The sequence below is a fragment of the Chaetomium fimeti genome (assembly GCF_033439085.1).
Source record: "Chaetomium fimeti strain CBS 168.71 chromosome Unknown B0H64scaffold_12, whole genome shotgun sequence".
Lineage (NCBI taxonomy): Eukaryota > Fungi > Ascomycota > Sordariomycetes > Sordariales > Chaetomiaceae > Chaetomium > Chaetomium fimeti.
In genome coordinates, this window is record NW_026944340.1 from 161,498 (window position 1) to 187,242 (window position 25,745).

Genomic DNA, 25,745 nt, shown 5'->3' on the forward strand with positions numbered 1-25,745 from the left:
GGACTGACAGGGATATGGCCCATTGGCTTCGTGATTGGCCAGGTTGACCCATGTCCGGGCCTGGGCTGTTTGTTCGGAGGGCGGCTGTCTCCGGACCGAGAGACTCTGACCAATAAGCGTCCCAAGATAAGCCCAGCTGTCCAGGGGTCCTTTCCTCGCCGACAGCGGCGGCGAGGGCAGGTGAGTTTCTTCACTCGTCTGGCCCCACAACCCTGCCGGTTCCCCCTCGTGCCCCTCCTGCGCAAAACCAGCGCAACATGGCAATCTGGACCGGAAGTATGGGAATTGCTTCGGGTGGAGCGGTCTGGGGGCCGAGCAGGATTGCGGTGGACCGTCGGGTGCCGTTTCGAGTGTTTCGAGCCCTCTTCCGCCCTTTTGGGGGGGCCTTTCCCATGTGCCACCGCCGCCGGTTCTTTTATCTCGGGCCCTTACCCACCACCATAGCTTCGTTATCACACACTCTCTCCTTTCGACGTCAGCGTGGATCGTCTCTTCCCGAGTACCCCTGTCTCCCTCTTTTCGTTGCTTGAGCACAGTCATATCCATACCATAGCCTAGCCACCTCGCTTGAGCTGTAGATAAGGCTTCGTTTCGCCGATAGAAGGGTGACTCGTCCGACAGCGATTCTCAACAGTGCCAGGGTCGTGCTCGTCCTTTTCTTTCCGAATCAACACCGTGACACCCACAACGCCTTTTTAAGATGACGGTTCCGAGTGTCCCCCACAGCGGCCCTGTCGTCGTTCTAGCATCAACGCGAACCGTTCTCACGCTCTCAGACGACACGCTCCTCCTCACACCTGCGACCATCCTTATCTCTCTCGGTACTGGGAAGATCGTGTCGGTAACCCAGGAGGTCCTCCCAAGGAGCCTATTTCCGCCGGAAACCCTGTACCAGGACTATAGCCCCAAACTCTTGCTCCCGGGCTTGGTCGACGCCCACGTCCATCTTAACGAGCCGGGCCGCACAGAATGGGAGGGCTTCAACACGGGCACGAAGGCCGCGGCTTCCGGTGGCGTCACCACCGTCGTCGATATGCCCTTGAACGCCATCCCTCCCACCACCACTCTCATGGGCTTCAAGGAGAAGTTGGCTGCTAGCCAGGGGCAATGCTGGGTCGACGTTGGCTTTTACGGTGGCGTCGTGCCGGGAAATGCCGATGAGTTGCTGCCTCTGGTGGAAGCCGGCGTCCGTGGCTTCAAAGGCTTTCTCATCGACTCGGGTGTAAGTGTGTTTGCACAAACAACGCTGAGAGGATCGCTAATCCGGACAACAGGTTGAGGAATTCCCCGCTGTATCGGCAAAGGACATTGCACTTGCAATGACGACGCTCAAGGACACGCCCACCACGTTGATGTTCCACGCCGAAATGCTCCCTCCCATTGCGGCCTCGGTAGGAGACGCAGTTCAGCAGTCGGATCCGCCAGCACAACCTGCCGGTGAGCTAGACAGTTACAGCACCTTCTTAGACTCCCGGCCTCCCGTCTTTGAGACGTGTGCCGTGGAGGAGATCTTGTCGATGGCCCACCTCGCGCCACAGCTCCACCTGCACATTGTGCATCTCTCAGCGACGGAATGCGCCCCGATCCTACGCAATGCGCGCAAGAACGGCATCAACATCACGGCCGAGACGTGTTTCCACTACCTCGGCCTCGCGTCCGACGACATCCCGGATGGCGACACAAGGCACAAGTGCTGCCCGCCTATCCGCTCGCAGACCAACCAGGACACGCTGTGGGACGAGATCGCCGACCCGAATGGCTGCATCAAGACCATTGTCTCGGACCACTCCCCCTGCACGCCCGAGCTCAAGTTGCTGCCGCCGCACCTCCAGACCATCTACCAGGATGGACCACGGCCAGCGATACGCCATTTCGATTCCGGTATTGACATGACACTGCCAGAAGAAGAACAACAGAAGGAAGGGGTGGTCGCCATTGGTTCCGGTATCAACGTGACGCCGCTAGAAACGGAGCAAGAGAAGGAGGAAGCGATGCAGACCATGCCTACTAACTCCTCCATCGACGTGTCGGCACTGCCGAAAGAGGAGCCAAAGAAATCGGCCCTCTCGGTCGATTCAAGCGTGGACGTGACGCTGCCGCAAGAAGAACAACACACAAAGGAAGTTGGGCACCCCGTCGACTTGACCCCTCAGACCGACCTCGCACCCAAAGGCCAAGGCGACTTCTTCGCCGCCTGGGGCGGCATCTCGTCGGTCGGCCTCGGCCTGCCGATCCTGCACACGACGGCGGCGGAGCGGGCGGCGCGCGGGGACGCGGCGCCGTCCATCGTCGACATTGTGCGCATGTGCAGCCAGGCGACGGCGCGGCAGGTCGGGCTGGCGCACTGCAAGGGCGGGCTGCGGGCCGGCATGGACGCCGACGTGTGCGTCTTCGACGACGCCGACGTGTGGACGCTGCGCGCCGGCGACATGCGCTGGAAGAACCGCGTTTCGCCTTGGGAGGGCCACACCTTCAGGGGCCGGGTCCAGGAGACATGGGTGCGCGGCCGGAGGGTGTTCCAGCTTGGTGGGGAGAATGCTGGGTTTGTGGGCGGCCTGCCGGTCGGGAGGCCGATCGTGGAGAGGAGGACGGAGTAGAGCACGTTTCCTAGATGTTCTGTTCTAGGGCGTTGTGTAGCGCGGTGGTGTTTGGTTGCTTTTCGAGGTTCTGCGAATACCCTGGCGGTCGTCGGTCCAGATCTGGAGTTGATGGAATTATGAGAGATGGTTTGTGCTTCGATAGACTTTTATGGTATTGCGTTGATTTGCAACACTTTGTGACTTGGAACACCATGTCGTCCTTTCGCCCTCTTTTAGCTTTGCTCGAGCTTATCAGGTTGGTGACTGCATTTGTTCGGCGGGGAATGCATTACCTAGTTGACTAACAGCAAATATTGGCCTGATCCAGATCTGATTCTGTGGTTGAGGCGGGACCTGCGCATACAAGATTGAGATTCTACTATGGATGGAGGAGGTTCGGACGAGGTTCAACTATCGCTCCAAGTCCAAGCTCCGTCTGGTAATCGATATATCCCTGCGTGCCGCTCTTGCAGTGTCTCGTCAACTGCGGCAGAAGTGACGACACCTGTATCGCGGAGCACCTGGCCTGCCGGTCTTCCGACTTTATGTGGGGCACGAGCACCAAGCACATCCAAGGCACCAAGCCTCCCTCACGCGTTGCAGACAAGGATTGTGAAATGAGCTTTCGGTGAAGCAAGAGTGACGGCAATGCCCGAGCATTGGGCAACACTGGGGCCTGACCGTGAGGTGTACAGATTACTTGACTGGCGATAATTTAGGTAGGGACAAGGGGATTTTCTCTCAGATACCGTAGTTGATTACTGCTGTGTACACAGGAGAGGCAGCCCTAACAAACAATCCTGTGTCCTCTCTATGTAGATCGTCAGCACCGGATCCCAGCAACCCGACTGCCCGGTGAATTTACTGCATACATCCTCGCTGAATGCACTCCCGTTGCCAAGGTCGGGCGCTTGACCAAGAGAGAAGGTGGAGAGCACTGACGGAGCAGCCCGTTTACTGATTGTCCCGGTGACACGAGGGGACTCGGACACGGAAGACGGAGCCGATCTCTTTGAAGCTGAGAGGAGAAAGCAATGGGAAAAGCATCGCTCATGGTGAGTTCCAACCTGCCCGCGACAGTGTTGTTGACGCATCGCAGTTTTATTAACGAATTACTGCTTTTGGCTTGTTTGCTGGGATCCAAGAAACCCTGCCTGCCAGCCTCGTAACAACTGCCCTGGATCGCTCCAGTCCCTTCTTGTCAGCGGACCTTCAATTGGGCAAAGCGGCCCGCACAATTTCTCCTCAGCTGCGCCAAGTTCCAACCCCCGAGCCCGGTTCTTCGTCCCGGTCACCACAGCCACGCACCGTCACTAGCGTCCTTGTTCCTGTTCTGCAGTCCTTTGCTTCCGCCTCCAGACACGCAAGAGAGTTTCCCGATTCCCGACCACTGGATTCGCAATTGTTGGTGGCACACACGCACCGCCTCGAACTTTGATTGATTGATTGTGCATATCACAGACAAGCGAAAACCAATACCCAATTCCCAGCTCCGCTCAGCCTCGAGGCCCCTAAATATTCCGCCGCCCAGAAAGCAGCTAAATCGCCAAGCGCAGCCCCGACGACAACGCACCACCGTCGAAGCGAGCCGACCTTGAGAATACCCCCTTTCTCATAACCCCGATTGAAACCACAACTCCGCCCTCTAGAGGCGTAACGACCGACGGGCAATTGTTTTCCGGCGCGTTGGAGCATCTTTATGGCTGCCGACCGCGCCTAATCTCGGACGTCGCTCGTCGAGTCACAGTTCCAACCCATTTGACGGACGTCCCCCCCGAAATGCCCTCCTTCGTGCCGGACGCAAACACGGCAATCGACTCGCAGTCCTCGGGTGTTGTGCACCTTGACCGGGCCGCCGAGTACGGCTTATCCCAGGCCAAGGTCAATGGACGCATCGCCCACCAGCCACACTCGCACACGTCAAACGAGAGCTTTGACGGGAGCTCCGCGAATTCGACCAGGTCGTCCACCACATCTGAGACGTCCACGTCCATCGAACCGGAGCGGCGCGCGACGAAAAACTTTTCGCTCCCGCAGAGCATGAGCTCACCACAAAATGGAACTGCTGGCGGAGGAGTAAATGGGCTGGGCGCAGCCGATTTTATGGCGCGGAAATCGCTCTCGTCCAGCCATTCGGCGCCACTCGTGGATCGGACGGTGCCGAACTTGGGGTCGAAGGGGATAAGCCAGGATTCACCAAGCTGGAGACTGAGCGACGGTATTCCACGTACCCCCTCTAGGAACGAACCCCCCCCCGCACAACCAGAGGTCGAGGTGTACCTGCATCCTGTCGGTCGAGGCGACGTCCGCACCGTTCAAAACGGATCTACCTCAGCCGCATTTCCTACTTCCAGCGCTCCGGCTCTCAACTCCCAAGCCTCGAGTCCATCCTCGAGTCAAAGAAACCAACCCGCACCCCACAGGTTTTCGTCACCCCCCGTGTACGACCAGCCGAACTCGTCCGGTCCCTTGCAGACCCCCCCTGTGCCGGGTATCAAACACCGGCATACCCTGGAAGTCCCCAAGGCTTCCTCGGCTCGTGGCTCAAGGGACGGCATCGACACCGCTCATTCCAGCGGCCGTTTCTCCCCCACCATCACAGGCGCTGGGGGGCGTAGGGCATCGCTAAGTCTAGCTAGGAGAAACACGCGATCCCTTCATTCAGATGGCCCACGCGACGAGGTGGTTCCTGACGAGGACGCTATGCGGTGGGCAGAGGCGTACAGGCAAAAGCGGGCGAGCAAGCGGAGGAGGAGGGAGATCGAGGATGATGACAGGGTACTGGTCGGCACCAAGGTTGACGAGACGCACGCGAACTGGGTGACGGCATATAACATGTTGACCGGCATCCGCGTCGCCGTTTCCAGGACCAACGCGAAGCTCGACCGGCCCTTGACCGACGCCGACTTCGACGTCAAGCAAAAGTCCACCTTTGACATCGCCGGAAACGAGTTGGTCCCGTCAGCCAAGTACGACTTCAAGTTTAAGGACTACGCTCCCTGGGTGTTCCGCCACCTGCGCACTCTCTTCCGCCTGGACCCCGCCGACTACCTGATGTCCCTGACCGGGAAGTACATCTTGTCAGAGCTCGGGTCGCCCGGAAAGAGCGGGAGTTTCTTCTACTTCTCCCGGGACTACAAGTACATCATCAAGACCATCCATCACGCCGAGCATAAGTTCCTCCGCAAGATCTTGAAAGATTACTACCAGCACGTCAAGGACAACCCGAACACGCTCCTGTCACAGTTCTACGGCCTTCACCGCGTCAAGATGCCTTACGGCAGGAAGATCCATTTCGTCGTCATGAACAACCTGTTCCCCCCGCACCGGGATATCCACCAGACCTTCGACTTGAAGGGCTCGACCGTCGGTCGGGACTACAGGGAAGACGACCTAGAAAACAACCCACGAGCGACCCTGAAGGACTTGAACTGGCTCCGTCGAAAGAGGAACATCGAACTTGGCCTTCAGAAGAAGCAGCTCTTCCTGGAGCAGCTCTATAAGGATGTGCGGTTATTGCAAAGATTGCAGATTATGGATTACTCTTTGCTTGTAGGCATCCACGATCTCCAACGAGGCAACGAGGAGAACCTGAGGGACAAGACTTTGCGCGTCTTCAACCCGGGCGGGAGCGGCAACACCTCGGAAGACTTCGACCCCCACTCGGTCCTCATGCGAACCCCCTCCAAACTGGAAAACCAACGCAAGGCCAGGGAGCTCCGGCAGATGATCCAGTCCGAGAAACCGGTGCCAATGGGGCAGACAAGTAGTAGAATGCCGGACGAGCTTGAGGAAGGCCAAAACCGGCCGGGCTTTATCTTCAACCAGGACGACGGTGGCTTCCGGGCAACACACGAAGACAACGCGCCAGGGGACGAGATCTACTACTTGGGAGTGATCGACTGCCTTACCCACGTACGTGAAACACCTCACCACTTTACCAGACGGTGACGCACGCTGACACGATTTCCAGTACGGTATCATCAAGAAGATAGAGCACTTCTGGAAAGGCCTCTCAAGTGATCGCAGTCAGATCTCGGCTCTGCCGCCTCACGAATACGGTGAGAGGTTCATCAGCTTCATCTCGAGCATGGCCATGTCACAGGAGGAAGCTATTCGGGCCGCCCAGGAACGGGACGCTGCGCTCGCAGCTGAAGCGGCTGCCGAGATCCCTCCCATGCCTAATTACCAGCCTCCCTTGCCGCCTTCCTCGTCGCCATCGGGCCAAGTTCGGGTGGGTCAGCAGGCAAGAACCTCGGACGTGGGTGAACAAGAGGATGATGCCCCGGAGCGTGTTTTGAGAACGATTATCACCGCGCCTCCTAACAATTCGGGAACCGGCAAGCCCGGCCACAACCCAAACGCGCCCGCCGGTGAGCGCAGAGAAACGACCGTTCTTCCAGTCGTGGAAGAAGCAGTTGAGGGCACATCAACGGGAGATCGCAGTCGAAACAGCCGCGTGAGCAGTCTTACTACCGACAGCGAGGTCCGGCCGTTGACGCCCGCGAAGGAGGGCGACGAGCTCGCCGCTGGGTTTGGCAACCCACTTCTTGGGAGCCGTGACGGCAGCAGGGGCAGCAGCATCCAAGCACGCCCGCCGCCAACTCCACCAAAAACCGGCCACGGGTACACTGGGCGGTCAAAGCCGGAAAGCGCCGACAGTGGATATGGCGTTGGTGTTAGCGGAAGCAGCGGCAATGGTGGCCTGAAGAGCCTCACTGGGTCCCAGAGATCGCTAGGTCTTCGACAGCAAATCAGCCGCGATAGTCTCGACAAGGCTTTGCCGCCCCTTCCAAACGGCGGCCTACCCCGTTCTCAACACGCCTCGTAGTGCGATGGCGTCGAACCGACGGGTACCTCGGTGCCGAACGAGGAGTTACAGAGCGCCTCGGCGTCGGAAGAGCAATGCGGCCTGGAGGAGTGCGGACAGGTTCGACATCGGCTTTTACAGAGGATAAATCCGGGTCGAGCCCTGCGCAGGCTCCGCTCTTCCTGGACGACAAGGTGATCTGCTGCTGACGTCGGCCCGGTGACGGAGGGAAAAAGGGGAGGGTAAACGATGGGAAACTGTACGAGTCCGGTGGTGTTTCATCTCTTAGCACACTTGTCTCATTGCACAACATGATACCACAACGCATCAAGCAGCATACACGCCAAGGAAGTTCTTTTGTCTCCTTTGTAGTTGTCTCCGTCCTTTTCATGTTCATACCTGTTTCTTCTTATGTTGTTTGGATCCATCTTTCTGCTTCTCGTCATAATCACTCATAGCCGGCCGGGTTGTTGCTACAGTTCTACTATTGCTCGTTAGAATTAGACCAATGTTACGAACGATGGATATACTAGCGGCGATGAAGGCCTCCCTCCCATATCGAATGCTAGTTTCCGGTTACAATGTGGTGCTCTTCAGCCTTGTGGATTTGGTGACAAAGTTCGGCGAGAGCCAGCCATTAGGGGGTAGCAATACTGAATGAATGGTGCAATATGTAACGCCCACACCGAGACGGGTCGCTTGCATTGGGCGAGAGAACTTCGAAGCTGTATCACCGGTCGTTCGCCAAACACAGTTGTAGTTTTGAGAAAAGAGTTCATGATTCTATACCCAACCTGGGCCAACGCCGGGCCGCCGGGTATCCCATATAAATAGACAGACATATTACATCGTATGTTACACCCCGGCAGGATCGTCACAAACCCGCGCTTTTGTTCAGCTCGCGATCAGCCGTGGATTTCACTTCCGGGCGGCGAAGTCGGTCTGAACGTCCATCTTGCTAGCCCCTTGTGCTTCGAGCTCCTTCAACCTCGCTTTTTTCTGAATGTCCTGCACCCGCCACTTTTTGAAATATGTGACCTGTCAAGATTCCGTTAGTGACCGATAAACCACACCACGGAGCCCACTCCTTTTTTCCCCTCCCCATCCCCTCCCCACCGCGACACCTCCCAGCCCACTCCCGCCCCCCAAACGAAGACAAGCGGCAAACCAACAACCCACACAGAAACATAAAAAAGGACGTACCCATTGCGCGGCGCAGTCCTTCTCGAACCGGCCGCTCTCGGCCCCGCACGCGGCCGCGGCCTTCCTGTCGTCCTTGACGGCGTCGACGATGCCACCGGCGTCCAGGCAGGCAAAGTAGGCGTCGCGCGCCTCCCAGCAGCGGGCGCGCTCGGCGCGGCTCGGCGCCACGGCCCCGCTGCGCACCTCGGTCGCCCGCTTGTCGGCTTCGCTGGCGGGGCCGAAGAGGTTGAGGCTGGGGAGGAGGCCCATTATCGTGTGCTTGGTTTCTTTCTTTTTTTTTCTTTTCTACTTTTGGTTCAGGTTCTTCTTCTATGTTCCGTTCTTCGTCTTTCTCGTTCGGTCGTTGTGCTTTTCGAAGTTGCTGTGGTGTACGGGGAACTAGGTCCGCCGGTAGTGGGTTGGATTGGCCCCTTGAATGCGGCGGGAGATCGTTGTCGTCTTGATTCTGCTCGGCTCGCGAACCTGTCTTGGGAGCTTCGCCGGAGTCTCGAACCTCGAATTCGGAATGTCCCGCTGCTGCGAAACCAAAGACTGACGCTCCCCGTTAGGTTAAGCGGGGCAGTGGGGTTGCCCGTTGAGCCCCGGCTCGTGTCGAGATTACGTACAGGGTAATTACAGCGCGCGGTGCGACATTGCGCAGTCAAATCTCTCTCGGTCTTGCGCATGTCTCCAGGCACTCTTATTAGCAAAGTCAATCTCACATCACGCCCTAGGCAGTGAAGTTCTTGACGAGCACCAAGGCAGTCATCGAAAAACTACGTGGTTACGCATATACTTGATATAGCCCCAGTCGCTCGTCACTCCCCTCCACTCCGCGTGGCATCCATCGGTTGCGCCGCCAACGTACCTATCATTCTCCCGACCTCGAATCTCGAAAGATCGGCTTTAACGACGACAAGCACACAGTCGCAGCGTCCCGCGCTCCCTTCCCAACCGCAACAATCCCATGGCGCGTCGGCGACGGCCGCCTCGCCCGGGCGCCCTCGCCGAACTTCCGCCGCTCAAGATCCTAAGCCAGATCGCCGCGCTACAAGGGCTGTACTATGCGGTGGCGCTGGTGCTGATGCTCTTTACCGTGCTGGTCGCGGGCTCCGCCTTTAGTATGGACCTCGTCTTCGGCTGGGACGCCGTGCGCGGCGACACCACACAGGGGTGGCTGATGGGTTTCGTGTGGATACTGGACGGGGGTTTGGTCATGTAGGTTTCTCCGCCAATGGCACCGGGGAAGTTGGGAGGCTTGTGTGGGAAATCATGGCTGACTCTGCGCGCAACGAAATAGGGCCGTCGCAATAGTGGTACTCGTCGGCCGCTCCAAACTCGTGCTCGACTTTGCGCTCTCGGTACACGCCATCCACCTCGTTGTTGTCACGCTATATACGGGGCAGCTGCCGCGCCACACGGCATGGTGGCTTTCGATGGCGGCGGCTAGTGCGGTGTCGGTTGCGCTGGCAACATGGGGCTGCCGCTACCGACAGCTCCAGCCGATTACGCTTGGAGGTAACGGCGCGGCATCAACGGCCGGTGGGACCGGGGGAGAAAATGGCGATGCTGGGGTGGGCGGCATGAATGGGGATGAGGAGGAGGGCTTCTCCCGCGGTAGAGGACGAGGGAGAGGGAGGGACGGAGCGGGGGAGTACGAGATGGCGACACTATCGAGCGATGCTGGGAGGTAGAATGTGGGGGTGGTATGACTTTATATATCCAGTATCCAAGCAGAGAGCATTGCACGGCGTTGGTTGGGGGGTTGGCCAGTCTTCATCTATGGCTTGCATCTTTAGAGTTTCCCGGGTCCGGATCACCCACATTAATCTCACTTACCGGAGAAATAAATTAGTATTGATCTCTTAGCTATGCTTCAGCGTCACCGTCACCGCCCTCTCGGTAAAACTATTTCGATGCTCTCTCCTACCCAAGACACGACATTCAAGTTGGGTTCGCGGCATAACTAACCCTAACCCCCATACTGACCCCATTGTTCCTCGGTCAACAACACCCGAGGCTATCACCGGGGGATGTCTCCACGCCAGGACTAGAAGACGGTCCGCACACGCCGACGATCTTTGTGATATCCCGAGGCAATAGCGGGGGTGTTCACTTCTTCCTCAGTCTACTTCTCACTGATTTGACATTCTTCACGACATTGACCATGTCGCGGCTCCTTTTGCGACAACTCCCTTCGCGGGCGCTGTTTCATGCTCGACCCGTTCCAAGTGTCAGGACCTATGCTTCAACTTCTCCTATCTCGCAGTTCACCTGGGAAGACCCGCTGGCGTCCAAAAACTTGTTGACCGAGGAGGAGCTGGCTATCTCGGAAACGGCTGAGCGGTATTGCCAGGAGCAGTTACAGCCGCGAGTGCTTCGTATGGTGACCCCCTGAACTCATAGCCGGTATTTGCTCTGCTCTACGTTGACTGACACGAAATCAGAGGCGTACCGGGATGAACACTATGATCCTAAGATTCTCGAGGAGATGGGTGAGCTAGGGCTTCTCGGTGCCACCATTGATGGATATGGTTGCGCCGGCGTCTCAACTGTTGCTGGCGCGCTGATCACCCGCGCGGTTGAGCGCGTCGACAGTGGTTATCGAAGCAGCATGTCTGTTCAATCTTCGTTGGCCATGGGAGCTATCCATGATTTTGGGTCCCCAGAGCTGAAGGAGAAATATCTTCCGGAAATGGCCAAGGGCAAACTTATTGGCGCCTTCGGCCTAACCGAGCCAAATCACGGGAGTGACCCGGGCTCCATGGAAGCCGTCGCCCGCGAGCACCCGCAAAAGGAGGGCTACTACCTGCTCACAGGATCCAAGACATGGATCACCAACTCACCGATTGCGGACGTGCTGGTGGTGTGGGCCAAATTACAGGCGACGGGCAAGATCCGTGGCTTTCTAGTCAACAGGAAGCAGTGTCCTGCCGGAACCCTAGAGACGCCTGCAATCAAGAACAAGACCGGGCTCCGCGCCTCGATTACGGGTATGATTCACCTCGAGGACTGTCCCGTTCCCAAGGAGAACATGTTCCCCGAGGTCGAGGGTCTCAAGGGACCGTTCGCCTGCCTCAACAGCGCCAGGTACGGCATCGCCCTCGGCGTCATGGGCGCGCTGGAAGACTGCATCGACAGGGCGCGGACGTATTCCCTCGAGCGGAAGCAGTTCAAGGGCAACCCGCTCGCCAAATACCAGCTGATTCAGAAGAAACTGGCTGACGCGGCCACCGATGCTGCTTACGGCACCCTGGCGGCCATCCAGGTCGGCCGGCTGAAGGACCAAGGAAAGGCGACCCCCGAGATGATCAGCATGATCAAGCGCCAGAACTGCGACAGGGCCCTCCACAACTCGAGGGTGTTGCAGGAGATATTTGGCGGCAACGCTGTCAGCGACGAGTACATGATCGGTCGTCATGTCGCAAACCTTTATGTCACCCAGACATATGAAGGCCAAAGCGATATTCATAGTAAGTTAAGGAAACTGCTCCTGGTATGTGGAGGAGGATGATCTAACTTGAGGCAGGCCTTATCCTAGGGCGGGCTATTACGGGAGTCCAGGCTTTTGTTTAGATCTTTGGCGCTTCCAAGTCGTTCTGGGGTGGCCATCCATCCATCGAATTCCCGTACCGGATGCGCGGCATCGGTGGACCATGCATTTATCTTCACAGCATAAAACGAACGTTGTCGGGCTCACAACTCCTCGTAACCCTGGGCTACCCACATCGGGCTATTTAGGTACACAAGACGAAGAAGATACAAATAAACAAAGACATTGACAGAGAACTCTCGAAAGATGCCTTCCAGTCATCCGATAGGCCGGTCATTCACGTCGCTTGCTCAGCAAGACTGTGTTTGTTCCGGGCCAAAGCATGCATGCACGCGCCTGGCTTCGCAAACGCAGACACACCGTATCCGCCAGTTAGTTATCTCTCCAGCGGGAATGTGCTCCTTGTATTGGATATCGAGAGTCAAGCCAAGAAAAAACAAACGCAGTCCAGCCCTCGGGCGAGCCGCGTCGATCTGGGATTCGAGGTGTGGTTGTTCCTCGGGTCGCAACGGGGATGGGGGGCCGCCTGATAACAAGTGTGCTGCCGAATTGATTGTCACTTTGTTAAAGCAGCTGATGTGTTCACCCGTAGTGGCGTCGCGTGAGCAAACGGAACACCCGTTGGCGAAGCACTGATTGGCGATTGGGCGCCAAACCTGACCCAGCCGCTGCGCAGTTCTTGCCTGAAAATCCTTGGGCCAGCATTGCCTGCTTCAGCCTTTGGCGAAGTGGGGCTCGAAACCGCCTTTGTCGACCGCCCACCTCCCCCCTCTTTCCCTCTTGCAACCTAACAACCTTCGTCGACTTTCCGTCATTCTGGTCTTCAAACACCCTGCACATCGCGCCCATCCTTCCATATTGGTTGTTCATTGGTAAGCATCACTTGTTTTTTTTTTGCGACCCTTATTTGGCGTTTGTTATCCTGTCGTGAGCCGTTGCCACATCTTGTGTGCATCTCGGGCCGCTTCATTCGGATTCTGTGCCCTTCCACAGGCGACCTGCTGACAGCCTGCCTTAAATTCAGCAGCGCCCTTGCTTCTCGACGACGACGCACCTCGACGTCAACCACACATCACACATAAACAGACATGGCGCTGAAGCGTATTAACAAGGAACTCGCCGACCTCGGCCGGTAAGTCGCCCTCGACTCCCATTTTGCACACTCCCGCCCGCTTCTTCCGCCGAGTTTGTGCCGTCATTCGGTTGTCCGTCCGTCATGGTGGGGCTAAGCCGGGCGGGGTCCAAACCGTAACCCGGCGGCCCGGCCATCATCCCGAGGGATCAGAGGAACTCTTGGATGGATATATTTGACGGGATTCTGACCGCTGACGTCTTTTACAGTGACCCGCCCTCGTCGTGTTCCGCGGGGCCGACTGGTGAGGATCTCGTAGGTGCCTCCATCACACGCCGGTCTGCCGACGTGGCAACGCGCCACTGTCGGCGCGACGCGACCAAATCCCGTTTGTTGCTAACTTATTTTTTCCCAGTTCCAATGGCAGGCGACAATCATGGGTCCGGTAAGTGGTTTTAAGTCTGCCGAATGCGAGAAAGAGCCGACGCTAATCAACATCGATCAGGGTGACTCCCCATATGCCGGCGGCGTTTTCTTCCTTCAGATCCAGTTCCCTACCGACTACCCGTTCAAGCCCCCAAAGGTCCATTTCACGACCAGGATCTACCACCCCAACATCAACGCAAATGGCAGCATCTGCCTTGACATCCTGCGTGACCAGTGGAGCCCCGCTTTGACCATCTCGAAGGGTATGCGAACCCCGCGCAGTCGTCATTCTTGAATCTCCGACAGCTGACCTTTCAACAGTGCTCCTCTCCATCTGCTCGATGTTGACCGACCCGAACCCCGACGATCCGCTTGTTCCCGAGATCGCTCACGTATACAAGACCGAGATTGCGAAGTATGAGCAGACAGCCCGCGAGTGGACTCGGAAGTATGCTGTCTAACGGTTGTAAACCGGGGGCTTTGCGTCGGTTCTGCCCGCGGGTCAATCGTACTGGTCTGGGGCGCTCGGTGTAGTCCAAGGGCCGGCTCGGGTTCTACATCCTGGGATAATCTGCCATTTGGACTTCGCGGCGGGGACGGGGGCGGTTTCTGGGAGTTCTGAGAAGGGGCGAGGGATATCCACGGTACCATTTATCATGCGGGATTCATTGGAGTGATATGGGATTGGCAGAGGCACCACGGATTGGCAGCATCTCCCGAATCATTCATACTGCATCACCTAACCTGGGAACCGGAAGGGTTCGGTCACTGCACGCAACCCTCTTTGACTATCGGTCGTCGCTTGGAGCCTGACGTGTGATCCTACCTACTTACCTAGATTGCATAAACCGCACCGGGAGAAAATCCAATCAATAATACCTCATACTCACAAGTTCCGTTGAAGTATTGAATCTGCTCTAATTCTTCCCACTGAGTTTTAGCACTTGATCTCCATTTTCCCCAACAATAAGTCGGTCGAGATTCTGCATCATCACGTCCACATAAAACATACAATAATCAGACCGCCGTCTCAGAAGCAGATTTGATGTCAGAGTAGTACCTACCCCAGAGGCACTCGCCTCACACCTGCCGGCAGCCCTATCGCCTGTCGGGACTACGTTCCATGGAAGCTGGGAGGGTTATCAGATGAGGCACAGCACCCGCCCAACAAGCTACACCGATCGACAACTTTGTGCTAGCTCCCGCTGTTGATCCCTTCCCGGACTCTATCATCATCATGGGTGGGTATCCTTCTACGCCGCTTCGCCTGGCGGGGTAGTTGGGTACACACCTACCGAGGTGGTTGGATTGATGGCCGGGTCGGTGGCTTGGTTACCTAGTTGGTGGTTTACTCCGTCTTGGGACTTGTGTATCTAATTACAGTACGGTGGGAGGGAGGTGACCTCGGGAGGAGCGGCCTCTATATTGAGGAACCGAGTAGGAGGCGGCAAGCTTGCTTGAGTAAGATCCCAGATGGAGGATTGAACGGCCAACGACCTGGTCATGTGATGGGCCGGTTCGCGGCCCAGCTGCTGTGTAGAATCCCGTCGGCGAGTGAACGAAATGGGTGGGTTGGTCCGGGAGGCCTAGGCTGGTCTTCAACGCCGGCCTGCGCTTCGAGCCTGCGCTGGCGATCTTGCAGTCGGCGATCTACTCAGGGGTGAGGCGGGTCGTGGTCCACGACCCGAAGATTTCACTGCTTGCGTGGACGGGTTCATGTTTGCGCATGATGTACGAAGCACTAAAGAAAGGAATAGAAGAACATTCGAGTATAGAATGGGGAATACCAGGATTGTCGTCTTGGTCTTGCTGAGGGAGGTCCCCCGTTTCCCAGCGCCCTACATGGAAACCCACCCACCATGGAAGCCAATAAGTCGTATGTCAGCGGCCTCCAAGTTCAGATTATCGAGCTTTCTCGGGACACCTGCTGTTTACAGACGTACAATTGCGTCTTCAATGAGCTGTCTCCGCGATTCTCCGTGGCACAATACCGCCGAGTCGCGAGGGCGAAGAACCAAACTGACAAAGCGATGGGCTGGGCATTGGGGCATTGTGTGTCAGGATCCCGGCCGAAACAGCAACCGCAACACCGACCGCTCTCCGCGACCCATATCGACCAATCACAGCCTTTGATCAGGCGATCGTGGGGTCATGAAATCCCGGTCTTGGCAGCGACGCTGTGAGACCGCGTGCGTCGTGACTGCCGCCGCCCAAAACGCAGCGCTTCGCCAGCACCAGGCCCACGAATGAAGAACATGAAGCAGCGCTGGCTTTTCCCCTTCGAAAATGGCGCCATTACCCACCTTCTATACCCTGTCTTCCCGGGAGATCGGTCTGATCATTCATTCCCATACGCAGCGGTTCCGCATTCAGTCACCTCGACCCCGATCCATGCAGAGGTCGAACCAACAGGTCGTCGTCGTTCCAGGGACCTGAGAATCACCCGATTGCCGCTGGATTTTCGGACGGAAAGAGGTTGATGAGAAAGGCCTCTCAGATCTGTTGTCGGATTGCCGGTGCCGTCCGGGTTACGCAAGGCAGAATATACGCGCCCGGATGGTTCTGCGGCGAAGTTGGGCGTCACGCGGTTCGGATCCATCCATCCATGTGAGCAAACCCTTGTTGCCGTTTTTAACGACCCGAAGGCCGGATAGAGTTGGGGGCTGGACTTTGCAGCGGCGGAGATGGTCCTTTGCCGCAGAGCCCCCGAGCACCCCCCCAGTCTCCCGCTGCCAGGGCTTCTCTTGGCTCGCATCTCGGCAGAGCGCCCGTTTCGACGATGTGGGATCTCGTTCGATTTTGCGAAAGTTTTACCCGTAATACAGAATCCCTCCCCCTTCTTGGCGTCCTGAGTTTCACTGCTTGCGAGTCGTGTTCCTTGCCCATCCCCTCTCCTCCGCATCATCAGACACAGGACGCAACATCCCCCCCTGGAAGGGTTCCACGTTTGCGATTCTTGCCCAAGGACGCTCTTTCAGCGCCAGTTCGCTGTGCCCCCTTTTTCGAGCTGTTTGCCAATCGTGTCCGCTTTTTGCACCACGTTTCTGTGCTTCGTTTCCACGCTCTCTCGCTCCGGCGCAGTGGTCAGAGTTTATCCTCTTCCTTCCTCTCTTGCGCAACGACAGCCGCGGGAAGAGACCAGGCATTGTGGACAGGTATGATCTACACAAATCAGCTCATGTTTCCGGGTGCTTGATCGCTTTGCTCCTCACTTTAACCAAACCCGCCCCCGCCCCCGACCTTCCGGTCTCCCTTACCTCCCCTTTTTTCCTCGTTGGTGCTGCGCATCTTTCCCAGGTGCTTGGTTGCTGACCACCACGGCCTCGCCTCCCATGGCAAATGCAGGCTCCATATCCACTCCTTAGTATTGCTGCTCGACCTATCTTCTTCTCGACTCTCGTTTAGATGGGTCTATTTCGCCGGTTCAGCAGGTTCTGATTCCGATTCTTTCACGCACTACTTCTCGATCGACTTTTTTTTAATCGCCGGATTGTTGGAGGGATTTCCGGGCATCGGCTGCCCACTGGAGGGCTTGAGGCAATCAGCAAAGAATAAGAGACCCGAATCTCAAACGAGGTTCTGGGAGGGAACTTCGAAGGCAAGGGGATAAGCGCGCTTGGGAATCGCGGCGGCAACGCGAACGACACCTGGCATGGCGAGCTACGGAGGATACGACGGCTACGGCGGCGGAAACCGGAGCAGCGCGGGGTCACTAAAGCAGTCGGAGAGGTCAAGATGGACGCCCCTCACGCGGATGTTGCTATCGGGCGAGATGACACAGGAGAGGCAAAAGGAGCTGACGCCGCGGGAAAAGTTCGACCGATGGATGGTGAATGAAGGCTACCGCCGGATGTGAGTTTTGATCTGTCGTATCTTGACTAACTCGCGCTAACCCTTGCCACAGTTTCGTTTTCGTTTTCATGATCCTCCACGCGACTGTGTTCGCTTTCAGTTTTGTCCATTACGCGCTCAAGGACAGTCTACAGATCGCGCGGGACACCTTCGGGCCGACATTCATGATCGCCCGTGCCGCGGCCCTCGTTCTCCACGTCGATGTCGCGCTGATTTTGTTCCCAGTCTGCCGCACACTCATCTCGCTGGGGAGGCAGACACCGCTCAACGGCATCATTCAGTTCGACAAAAACATCACATTCCACATTACCACGGCGTGGTCCATTTTCTTCTTCTCGTGGGTACACACGATTGCCCACTGGAACAACTTCGCCCAGATCGCAGCGAAGAACAACCTGGGATTCTACGGGTTCCTGCTGGCCAATCTCGTGTCCGGGCCGGGCTGGACGGGGTATGTCATGCTCATTGCCTTGACGGGCATGGTCATCACCTCGGTCGAGAAGACGCGGCGCGCAAACTACGAGCGGTTTTGGTACACACACCATATGTTCATCGTCTTCTTTTTCTTCTGGTCGATTCACGGCGCCTTCTGCATGATCCAGTCCGACTTTGCACCCTTTTGCAGCTCCATCGGCACTTCAGCCATCGGCGTCTTCTGGCAGTACTGGATGTACGGAGGCTTCGCCTATCTTGCCGAGCGTATCGCCCGTGAGATTCGCGGCAGGCACAAGACGTACATCTCCAAGGTCATCCAGCACCCGAGCAACGTTTGCGAGATCCAGATCAAGAAGGAGCACACCAAGACAAGAGCCGGCCAGTACATCTTCTTCTGCTGCCCCGCCGTGTCACTATGGCAATATCACCCCTTCACCTTGACCAGCGCCCCGGAGGAAGACTACATCTCGATTCACATGCGTGTCGTGGGTGATTTCACCAGGTCCGTCGCCGAGACGCTCGGTTGCGAGTTCGACAAGAAGAAGGGCGACTCGTCCAAAGTGGTGGGCGTTAACCAGGACAACGACGAAGTGGATCCTGCGCTGCGGCGGGTGCTGCCGCGTGTCTACATCGACGGACCGTTCGGCTCGGCATCCGAAGACGTCTTCAAGTACGAGGTCTCGGTTTTGTGCGGTGCTGGTATCGGTGTGACGCCGTTCGCGTCCATTCTCAAATCGATCTGGTACCGGATGAACTACCCGCAGAAGAAGACGAGGCTCAGCAAGGTGTACTTCTTCTGGATTTGCAGAGACTTCGGGTCGTTCGAGTGGTTCCGCTCCCTGCTGCTCGCCATCGAGGCGCAGGATGTGGACAACCGCATCGAGATCCATACCTACCTGACGGCCAAAATCAAGGTCGACGATGCGACAAACATCATGATCAACGACGCCAACGCGGACAAGGATACGATTACCGGCTTGCGGTCGCCGACCAACTTTGGCCGCCCCAACTGGGATATGATCTTTAGAGGCATCAGGAAACTACACACCCCTTCCGAGGCTGGTGTGTTCTTCTGCGGTCCCAAGGGGTTAGGCAGTACATTACATATTTTCTGCAACAAGTACAGCGAGCCTGGGTAAGTTCGGACAGCCTCTTTATTGCGATCTCACTTGTACTAACGGATCACTTAGGTTTAACTTCGTCTGGGGCAAGGAGAACTTTTAGACGGTGTCTTCCTTGGGACAACATCAGAGCCTGCAAGAGGTCTCCGTTCGCCATTTCTAATTGGGGCGCGGGACGCCAACAACCGAACCCGCATGCGTACCTTGTCCGAAACTGCGAGTTCTCGATTCCAGCTTAGACTCGACCCCAGCCAGGTGACCTGGCACCATCTGGGGCATGCCATACCAGGCTGGCGCCAGCCAGGTATATCAACCATGACGAACGGTCGGGGCGATACGGGGAAGGGGTGTCCCCTGGCTGGACCGGCGCGAACAACCACCCACTTCCCCATCAAGAACTTCCAGTCCATATTTTGAAGCATATATTGATTTACCCGCCGCCGTCTCTTGTTCCTTGTATACCATGTTTGGACCACGGCTTAATAGATACTGGGCCATTCCTCCTTGGCAAGGGAGCAGCACGCATTATTGTTTTTGGTACATAACTGATTTAAAATACCTACACTGTATCTATCTTCTTTGGCATAATCTGTACTGAAATGTGTGGTTCCAATTTCATGTCTTGTTCATGCGACAAGATGTCAAACGAGAGATTGATGCAGTCACTGGCAGCTTGAACAGTGAAAGGAGCACGAGGAGTTGTTCTCGTTGGTGACAGCCTTGCAGGGGTATAAATTGGGCCCACTCTATTTCGCGGGAGGGCGCGTCGCACGACCCCAGAGAGCCCAGCTGGTCGCGTCGAGCTTTCAAAGTCCCCAGACCCGCGACAAGCCGTGACATCACGAAAACGTGCAAAAAGAGACAGACTTACTTTTCATCCATATTTTTCTCCCCTAGCCTACCGATCGACGACCCTTTCTTGGTAAATTCCATAACCGCGAGAAATAGCAAATATGGGTATCAAACAACTCTTCTCCATCATCAAGGAGGAAGCTCCAGATGCCATCAAGGAAGGCGACATCAAGAGCCAATTCGGCCGCAAGGTTGCAATTGTAAGCAACAACGCTCGCATCTCGAATGCACCAGGCTAACAATCTTCAGGATGCGTACGAATCCACTTGAAACCGCAAAGCATGACATCCATCTAACTTGGCCACAGTTCCATGAGCATTTACAGCTTCCTCATCGCCGTGCGGTCCGACGGTCAACAACTCATGAACGAGAGCGGCGAGACAACATCACATTTGATGGGCATGTTCTATCGCACCCTTCGCATGGTCGACAACGGAATTAAACCGCTCTATGTCTTCGACGGTGCCCCACCGAAGCTCAAATCCGGCGAACTGGCCAAGCGGTTCCAACGAAAGCAGGAGGCGAACGAGGGGCTTGAGGAGGCAAAAGAGACAGGAACAGCCGAGGATGTGGAGAAGTTCTCGCGCAGGACGGTGCGCGTCACGAGGGAGCACAATGCTGAGTGCCAACGGCTGCTCAAACTGATGGGCATCCCCTATATCGTCGCGCCGACCGAGGCCGAGGCGCAGTGTGCGGTGCTCGCGCGCGCCGGCAAGGTCTACGCCGCCGCTAGCGAGGACATGGACACCCTCTGCTTCAACACCCCAATCTTGCTGCGCCATCTCACTTTCAGCGAGCAGCGCAAGGAGCCCATTCAGGAGATCCATGTTGAAAAAGTCCTGGAGGGCCTGAACATGGAGAGGAAACAGGTGGGCCCCTTTTATTTACCTTCCGATCTGTCACTCCCAGTATACTGATCATCCTTACTCCTCTCTAGTTTGTCGACCTCTGCATCCTCCTCGGCTGCGACTACCTGGACCCGATCCCCAAAGTCGGCCCATCCACGGCGCTCAAATTGATTCGCGAGCACGGCAGCCTCGAGAAGGTAGTCGAGTACATGAAGAATGACCCCAAGGGCCGCTACACGGTGCCGGACGACTGGCCGTTCGAGGACGCGCGCGACCTCTTCTTCACGCCCGACGTGCGGCCGGCCGACGATCCGCTGTGCGACTTCAAGTGGGACAAGCCTGACATGGAGGGGCTAGTGCAGTTCCTAGTGCAGGAGAAGGGTTTCTCGGAGGACCGCGTACGGTCGGGCGGCGCGCGGCTCGAGAAGAACCTCAAGAGCTCGCAGCAGTCGCGTATCGAGGGCTTCTTCAAGGTCGTCCCCAAGACGGAGGCCGAACGCGTGGCGCACAAGCGGAAGCTCGAGGAACAGAACGAGGCCAAGAAGAAGAAGATCAAGGAGGAGAAGAAGGAGAAGGCTAAAGCTAAGGCGAAGCCGCGCGGGACTGCTTGAGGGTGAGGTCACTCGGGTTCGTTCCTTTGGACGACACTTTTTTGGCGGGAGAGGTCCATGCTCTTCCCAGAAGATTTTTGTTTTGCAGATGCATCTTGCTTCAGTGTCCCTTTTACTTGGTACAGACATACGGACATGTGGAGAGTGGGCACGGCGTTAACGGTGTTACGGTCAAGGCGACAAGCTGGCTGATGAGAGGGAAAATTGCAGGAAGGGTTCGGATTGCCGCCCCTGAGATTTTGCAGCAAAATGATGGCTTTACAATCAACAACCGCCCCTGCAAAGCTTGTGAAGCTCTTCGAGAGTCTTGGTAGTTAACCACTCGGCATTGCCAGCATGTCCCCATCATTCAGCCGAAGGCACCCCAGTCTTCACGAAGTATGTACTGTGTATACTGCACACGAGTCGCGTGGTGTCACAGCGTGTCCACAGCTCTCTGGCCGAAGCATGAGACAGGGTTTCACAGAATTTGCCTCGGCTCTTTTAGTGTGGTAATCCGGCCCACCGCCATTGGCCAAATATGCCATGACATCAGCCGAGGACCATTGGAAGCGGCAGTGGCTGGCTGTCAACCAGCATTTGCGCACTGTCTTTCACATGCGCTCCGAGATGTCCCTCTCTCAACCTACAAATCTTCAACTCCGAGACAAAGCATCGTTGCTGCGATGTAATGCAGATGAATAAGTGAAATAAAACACCTGTATTCCGTATATAGACCGCGAATACACATGTGCAAAAGTGTAAATCATCACGACAACCCAACCAATACATCAAACCGACCGAGGAGCAAGCATGATGGCACCTGTCAGCCTGCGCGGGAGGGGTCTAAAGGCGCAGCAAGGGTTCCAGGTTGTGGCCGGGAAAGGCAATCGTTGACTAGCTCACTAGGTCGGTTTCGCCGCTCGATTCACCTGATTCTCCGCGGTCTTCCCCATACTTTAGCGGACCAAGAACGGAGTTGGCTGCCATGTGCGGCCAGATGTTACCACGGATTGATTGTGGGGGTCCCAAAACAGAGGGCGTATGCAGTGTGTGAGTGCCCCCCCAGATTCGGGGATTTGGAGGAAGCGGGTCAGTGACGCCGGTTCACATGTGATTGCGTAGGATCCGGTTGCCGCATGCTCACTCCAGCCTTCCCGAAACGGATCCGGCCCTTTATTGAAGAGGGGTCCGTCTTTCCTCCCCAACCTGATTTCAACAACCTGAACCCCAAAGCTCTTTCCAATTCGATACTTTCCGGGCTTATTTTCCCGAACTCCCACCTCCCCCTTCCGTCCGAAGCCTGCGAACGACCAACACAGTGTGACATCTACAGCCATGTCCAAAACCTTCACCCAGAGCGACGTCGCGTCGAACAACAAGTCGGATTCCCTATGGATCGTTGTCGACGGCGACGTCTATGATCTCACCAAGTTCCAGGATGACCATCCGGGTATGTACTACCTATGCGACCGTTCATCCGTGGCCCTGACCATTCGGTTTTGCTAACGAAAAGTGGGACACAGGCGGCAAGAAGATCCTCCAAAGAGTCGCCGGCAAGGATGCGTCCAAGCAGTTCTGGAAGTACCACAACGAGGGTATCCTCAAAAAGTACCAGAAGCAGTTGCAGATCGGTTCTCTAGACACCAAGCCGAAGCCCGCTGCTCCTCCCGCACCCGCACCCGCCCCCAAGAAGGAGGCGCCCAAGGCTGCCGCTGCTGCCACTGCTGCTCCTGAACAGGAGGCCGAGGCTCTCGAGCCCTTTGGCGAGCAAATCCCCTTTTCCGACCCCGGTTGGTACCAAGGCGTAAGTACCACCCTGCTCCCGGATATAGAGGGGCCATGAATATTCTAACTAATATCGCGCGGACAGCACCACTCGCCCTACTTCAACGAGACACACGCCGCGCTCAGGGCCGAGATCCGCGAGTGGATTGACACGGAAATCGAGCCGAATGTCACCGAGTGGGATGAGAAGAAGGAGGTACCGGCCGAGGTGTACAAGGAGATGGGCCGCCGCGGCTACCTAGCTGGGCTGCTCGGCACACACTACCAAAAGGACTACGTCCAGAACTCCATCAAGTCGGTGCCCCACGACAAGTGGGATCTCTTCCACGAGATGCTGCTCACTGACGAGCTCAGCCGCACCGGCTCGGGTGGATTCGTGTGGAACGTCATCGGCGGTTTCGGAATCGGCTGCCCGCCGCTAGTCAAGTTCGGCAAGAAGCCGCTCCTCGACCGCATCCTACCGGGCATTCTTAACGGCGACAAGCGCATCTGCCTGGCCATCACCGAGCCCGACGCCGGCAGCGACGTTGCCAACCTGACATGCGAGGCCAAGCTGAGCGAGGACGGTAAGCACTACATCGTCAACGGCGCAAAGAAGTGGATCACCAACGGCATCTGGTGCGACTACTTCACCACCGCCGTACGCACCGGCGGCCCCGGCATGAACGGAGTGTCGCTACTGCTCATTGAGCGCGACTTCGGCGGTGTGTCCACGCGCCGCATGGACTGCCAGGGTGTGTGGTCCAGCGGCACCACCTACATCACGTTCGAGGACGTGAAGGTGCCCGTCGAGAACCTGATCGGCAAGGAGAACCAAGGCTTCCGTGTCATCATGACCAACTTCAACCACGAGCGCATCGGCATCATCATCCAGTGCCTGCGCTTCTCGCGCGTGTGTTACGAGGAGTCGGTCAAGTACGGCAACAAGCGCAGGACGTTCGGCAAGAAGCTCGTCGACCACCCCGTCATCCGCCTCAAGTTGGCCCACATGGCCCGCCAGATCGAGGCCAGCTACAACTGGCTTGAGAACATCATCTACCAGTGCGAGAAAATGGGCGAGACCGAGGCTATGCTGCACCTCGGCGGACCTATCGCCTCGCTCAAGGCCCAGTCCACCGTCACCTTTGAGTTCTGCGCCCGCGAGGCCTCGCAGATCTTTGGCGGCCTGTCGTACTCGCGCGGTGGCCAGGGCGGCAAGGTCGAGCGCCTCTACCGCGACGTCCGCGCCTACGCCATCCCTGGTGGTAGCGAGGAGATTATGCTCGACCTGAGCATTAGGCAGAGCATGAAGGTGGCCCAGATGCTGGGTATGAAGTTGTAAATGCCAACTGACCGGTCGCTCATAATACGGAACTTGGGAAAGAAAGTAGGGGGCGGGGGAAGGGGCTTCGGGATCGGGGCTGTTTTTTGTATAACCACAGTACTTATATGGGTTGGTATCTTTCTGTTTAATTGTTGTTTAGATGTCTTTTAGGGAGAATCTCGGAACCAATCCTTCTCCTAGAGAGCTTTTGGCTACACGGGGATTAGTACCATCGCCGAGAAATTGGCCGGCGTAACGGGGAAATAGAGACCTTAATCACAGAAGAAACGTCCACTTTCGCGTGAACTCGGTTAAAGGGGTTGGCACAGTCCCTGGAAGATCGTCTTATCAGAGCTCCGCTGCAGTTGCGCCTTATTCGGCCAAGCTGCGTAGAACAATCTCATATCCGACTCAGGCGGTAGCTGAGCGTTTTCCCAATGACGCAGTAGAGATAAGCTAGGACTTTTGTGGACGGGGTCATGACGCAAACGCGGATCGATCGGAGCGGAGATGAACACCGGTTGAGGAGACGGCAAGGCGGGACCTCGATCTTGCTCGCTACAGTAGGAGGGTAGCAAGTATCGTCGTAGTTTTTCGTGGATTTGGAGATCGTCGAAGTTTGGGAGTTGGGTGAGAGCACGACAAAATATGAACGACGGACTTCAGAGCATGTAAATGAAATATTTTGGATATATTTTCTTTATGACGTACGGCAGGGATGACGTCTACCGGTTTATTTGTAGCAGCGGGCAATATGGAAAGAAATGGGAGATACATGATTTCTTTTTTTTTTTTTTTAAAAAAAAAAGAGCTTCTGACAGTAGGAGCCGGAAATGATGGATATAAAAGGAATTTGATCACCATGGAGATATCCTCAGCCTGAGTACACAACAACCTGGACAATGTCAGCAACTCCGAAAATGGATCGAAGAGCAGTGCGAATGTATAGAGCGGGGTTTGAGCAACTCAGAAATAGAACAATGTAGGTGATTGGATATAATCATTACAAGCTGTTCATAAACAGCCTCTTGAAGAGATCATCATGTGGAAAGTGAAGTGTTAGGGAGGAGAGAGCGGCCATACCTTTCAGAGGAGCCATAAGCAAGACGGCTCTCGGTACCAGTCGAGTTGGAGCGGCATACTTGAAGGATGTCAGCTAAATCCGAAGACACCAAAAAAGGGACGAGCAAGTTTAAGCTTGGGACCCAAAACTCAGAAATAGAACAATGTAGGTGATTGGTTATAATCATGACAGCTGTTCATAAACAGCCTCTTGTGAGAGATCATCAAGTGAAAAGGGGGTATTGGGTGTAAGAGGAAAATAGTACTGTACC

General features: G+C 56.3%; 10 protein-coding genes across 10 annotated transcripts; 8 read left to right on the forward strand and 2 right to left on the reverse strand.

The window, feature by feature from the left end:
* Positions 1 to 547: 547 nt before the first annotated feature.
* On the forward strand, positions 548 to 2,779 carry B0H64DRAFT_52739 (uncharacterized protein). The gene is made up of 2 exons (XM_062808382.1): positions 548 to 1,222; positions 1,275 to 2,779. The coding sequence occupies exons 1-2, from the start codon at positions 701 to 703 to the stop codon at positions 2,595 to 2,597; spliced, it is 1,845 nt and encodes a 614-aa protein (XP_062654127.1). The 5' UTR covers positions 548 to 700; the 3' UTR covers positions 2,598 to 2,779.
* Positions 2,780 to 4,358: 1,579 nt separating this feature from the next.
* On the forward strand, positions 4,359 to 7,410 carry B0H64DRAFT_331791 (uncharacterized protein; the record flags this gene model as incomplete). The annotated part of the gene is made up of 3 exons (XM_062801023.1): positions 4,359 to 4,855; positions 4,934 to 6,494; positions 6,553 to 7,410. The coding sequence occupies 3 exons, from the start codon at positions 4,359 to 4,361 to the stop codon at positions 7,408 to 7,410; spliced, it is 2,916 nt and encodes a 971-aa protein (XP_062654128.1).
* A 739-nt stretch (positions 7,411 to 8,149) lies between these two features.
* On the reverse strand, positions 8,150 to 8,841 carry B0H64DRAFT_367989 (cytochrome oxidase c subunit VIb-domain-containing protein; the record flags this gene model as incomplete). The annotated part of the gene is made up of 2 exons (XM_062801964.1): positions 8,150 to 8,427; positions 8,593 to 8,841. 2 exons carry the CDS (start codon positions 8,839 to 8,841, stop codon positions 8,308 to 8,310), a joined length of 369 nt encoding a protein of 122 aa, XP_062654129.1. The 3' UTR covers positions 8,150 to 8,307.
* A 697-nt stretch (positions 8,842 to 9,538) lies between these two features.
* Positions 9,539 to 10,265, forward strand: B0H64DRAFT_378422 (integral membrane protein S linking to the trans Golgi network-domain-containing protein; the record flags this gene model as incomplete). Its single annotated transcript, XM_062802585.1, has 2 exons — positions 9,539 to 9,789; positions 9,872 to 10,265. 2 exons carry the CDS (start codon positions 9,539 to 9,541, stop codon positions 10,263 to 10,265), a joined length of 645 nt encoding a protein of 214 aa, XP_062654130.1.
* Positions 10,266 to 10,608: 343 nt separating this feature from the next.
* Positions 10,609 to 12,281, forward strand: B0H64DRAFT_52906 (acyl-CoA dehydrogenase/oxidase). The gene is made up of 3 exons (XM_062808383.1): positions 10,609 to 10,952; positions 11,019 to 12,044; positions 12,101 to 12,281. The coding sequence occupies exons 1-3, from the start codon at positions 10,739 to 10,741 to the stop codon at positions 12,145 to 12,147; spliced, it is 1,287 nt and encodes a 428-aa protein (XP_062654131.1). The 5' UTR covers positions 10,609 to 10,738; the 3' UTR covers positions 12,148 to 12,281.
* A 622-nt stretch (positions 12,282 to 12,903) lies between these two features.
* Positions 12,904 to 14,514, forward strand: B0H64DRAFT_411709 (ubiquitin-conjugating enzyme E2). Its single transcript, XM_062804872.1, has 6 exons — positions 12,904 to 12,996; positions 13,149 to 13,256; positions 13,466 to 13,511; positions 13,612 to 13,641; positions 13,702 to 13,885; positions 13,944 to 14,514. Exons 2-6 carry the CDS (start codon positions 13,213 to 13,215, stop codon positions 14,081 to 14,083), a joined length of 444 nt encoding a protein of 147 aa, XP_062654132.1. The 5' UTR covers positions 12,904 to 12,996; positions 13,149 to 13,212; the 3' UTR covers positions 14,084 to 14,514.
* Positions 14,515 to 15,857: 1,343 nt separating this feature from the next.
* B0H64DRAFT_52958 (uncharacterized protein) lies at positions 15,858 to 16,863 on the reverse strand. The gene has a single exon (XM_062808385.1). It carries the CDS (start codon positions 16,525 to 16,527, stop codon positions 15,961 to 15,963), a length of 567 nt encoding a protein of 188 aa, XP_062654133.1. The 5' UTR covers positions 16,528 to 16,863; the 3' UTR covers positions 15,858 to 15,960.
* Positions 16,864 to 17,124: 261 nt separating this feature from the next.
* B0H64DRAFT_52954 (ferric reductase NAD binding domain-containing protein) lies at positions 17,125 to 19,361 on the forward strand. Its single transcript, XM_062808384.1, has 3 exons — positions 17,125 to 17,474; positions 17,527 to 19,044; positions 19,100 to 19,361. The coding sequence occupies exons 1-3, from the start codon at positions 17,275 to 17,277 to the stop codon at positions 19,131 to 19,133; spliced, it is 1,752 nt and encodes a 583-aa protein (XP_062654134.1). The 5' UTR covers positions 17,125 to 17,274; the 3' UTR covers positions 19,134 to 19,361.
* A 441-nt stretch (positions 19,362 to 19,802) lies between these two features.
* Positions 19,803 to 21,743, forward strand: B0H64DRAFT_427536 (PIN domain-like protein). The gene is made up of 4 exons (XM_062805792.1): positions 19,803 to 20,083; positions 20,108 to 20,111; positions 20,190 to 20,751; positions 20,820 to 21,743. The coding sequence occupies exons 1-4, from the start codon at positions 19,984 to 19,986 to the stop codon at positions 21,339 to 21,341; spliced, it is 1,188 nt and encodes a 395-aa protein (XP_062654135.1). The 5' UTR covers positions 19,803 to 19,983; the 3' UTR covers positions 21,342 to 21,743.
* An 810-nt stretch (positions 21,744 to 22,553) lies between these two features.
* On the forward strand, positions 22,554 to 24,779 carry B0H64DRAFT_53101 (acyl-CoA dehydrogenase/oxidase). Its single transcript, XM_062808386.1, has 3 exons — positions 22,554 to 22,773; positions 22,847 to 23,127; positions 23,194 to 24,779. Exons 1-3 carry the CDS (start codon positions 22,659 to 22,661, stop codon positions 24,427 to 24,429), a joined length of 1,632 nt encoding a protein of 543 aa, XP_062654136.1. The 5' UTR covers positions 22,554 to 22,658; the 3' UTR covers positions 24,430 to 24,779.
* Positions 24,780 to 25,745: the final 966 nt, after the last annotated feature.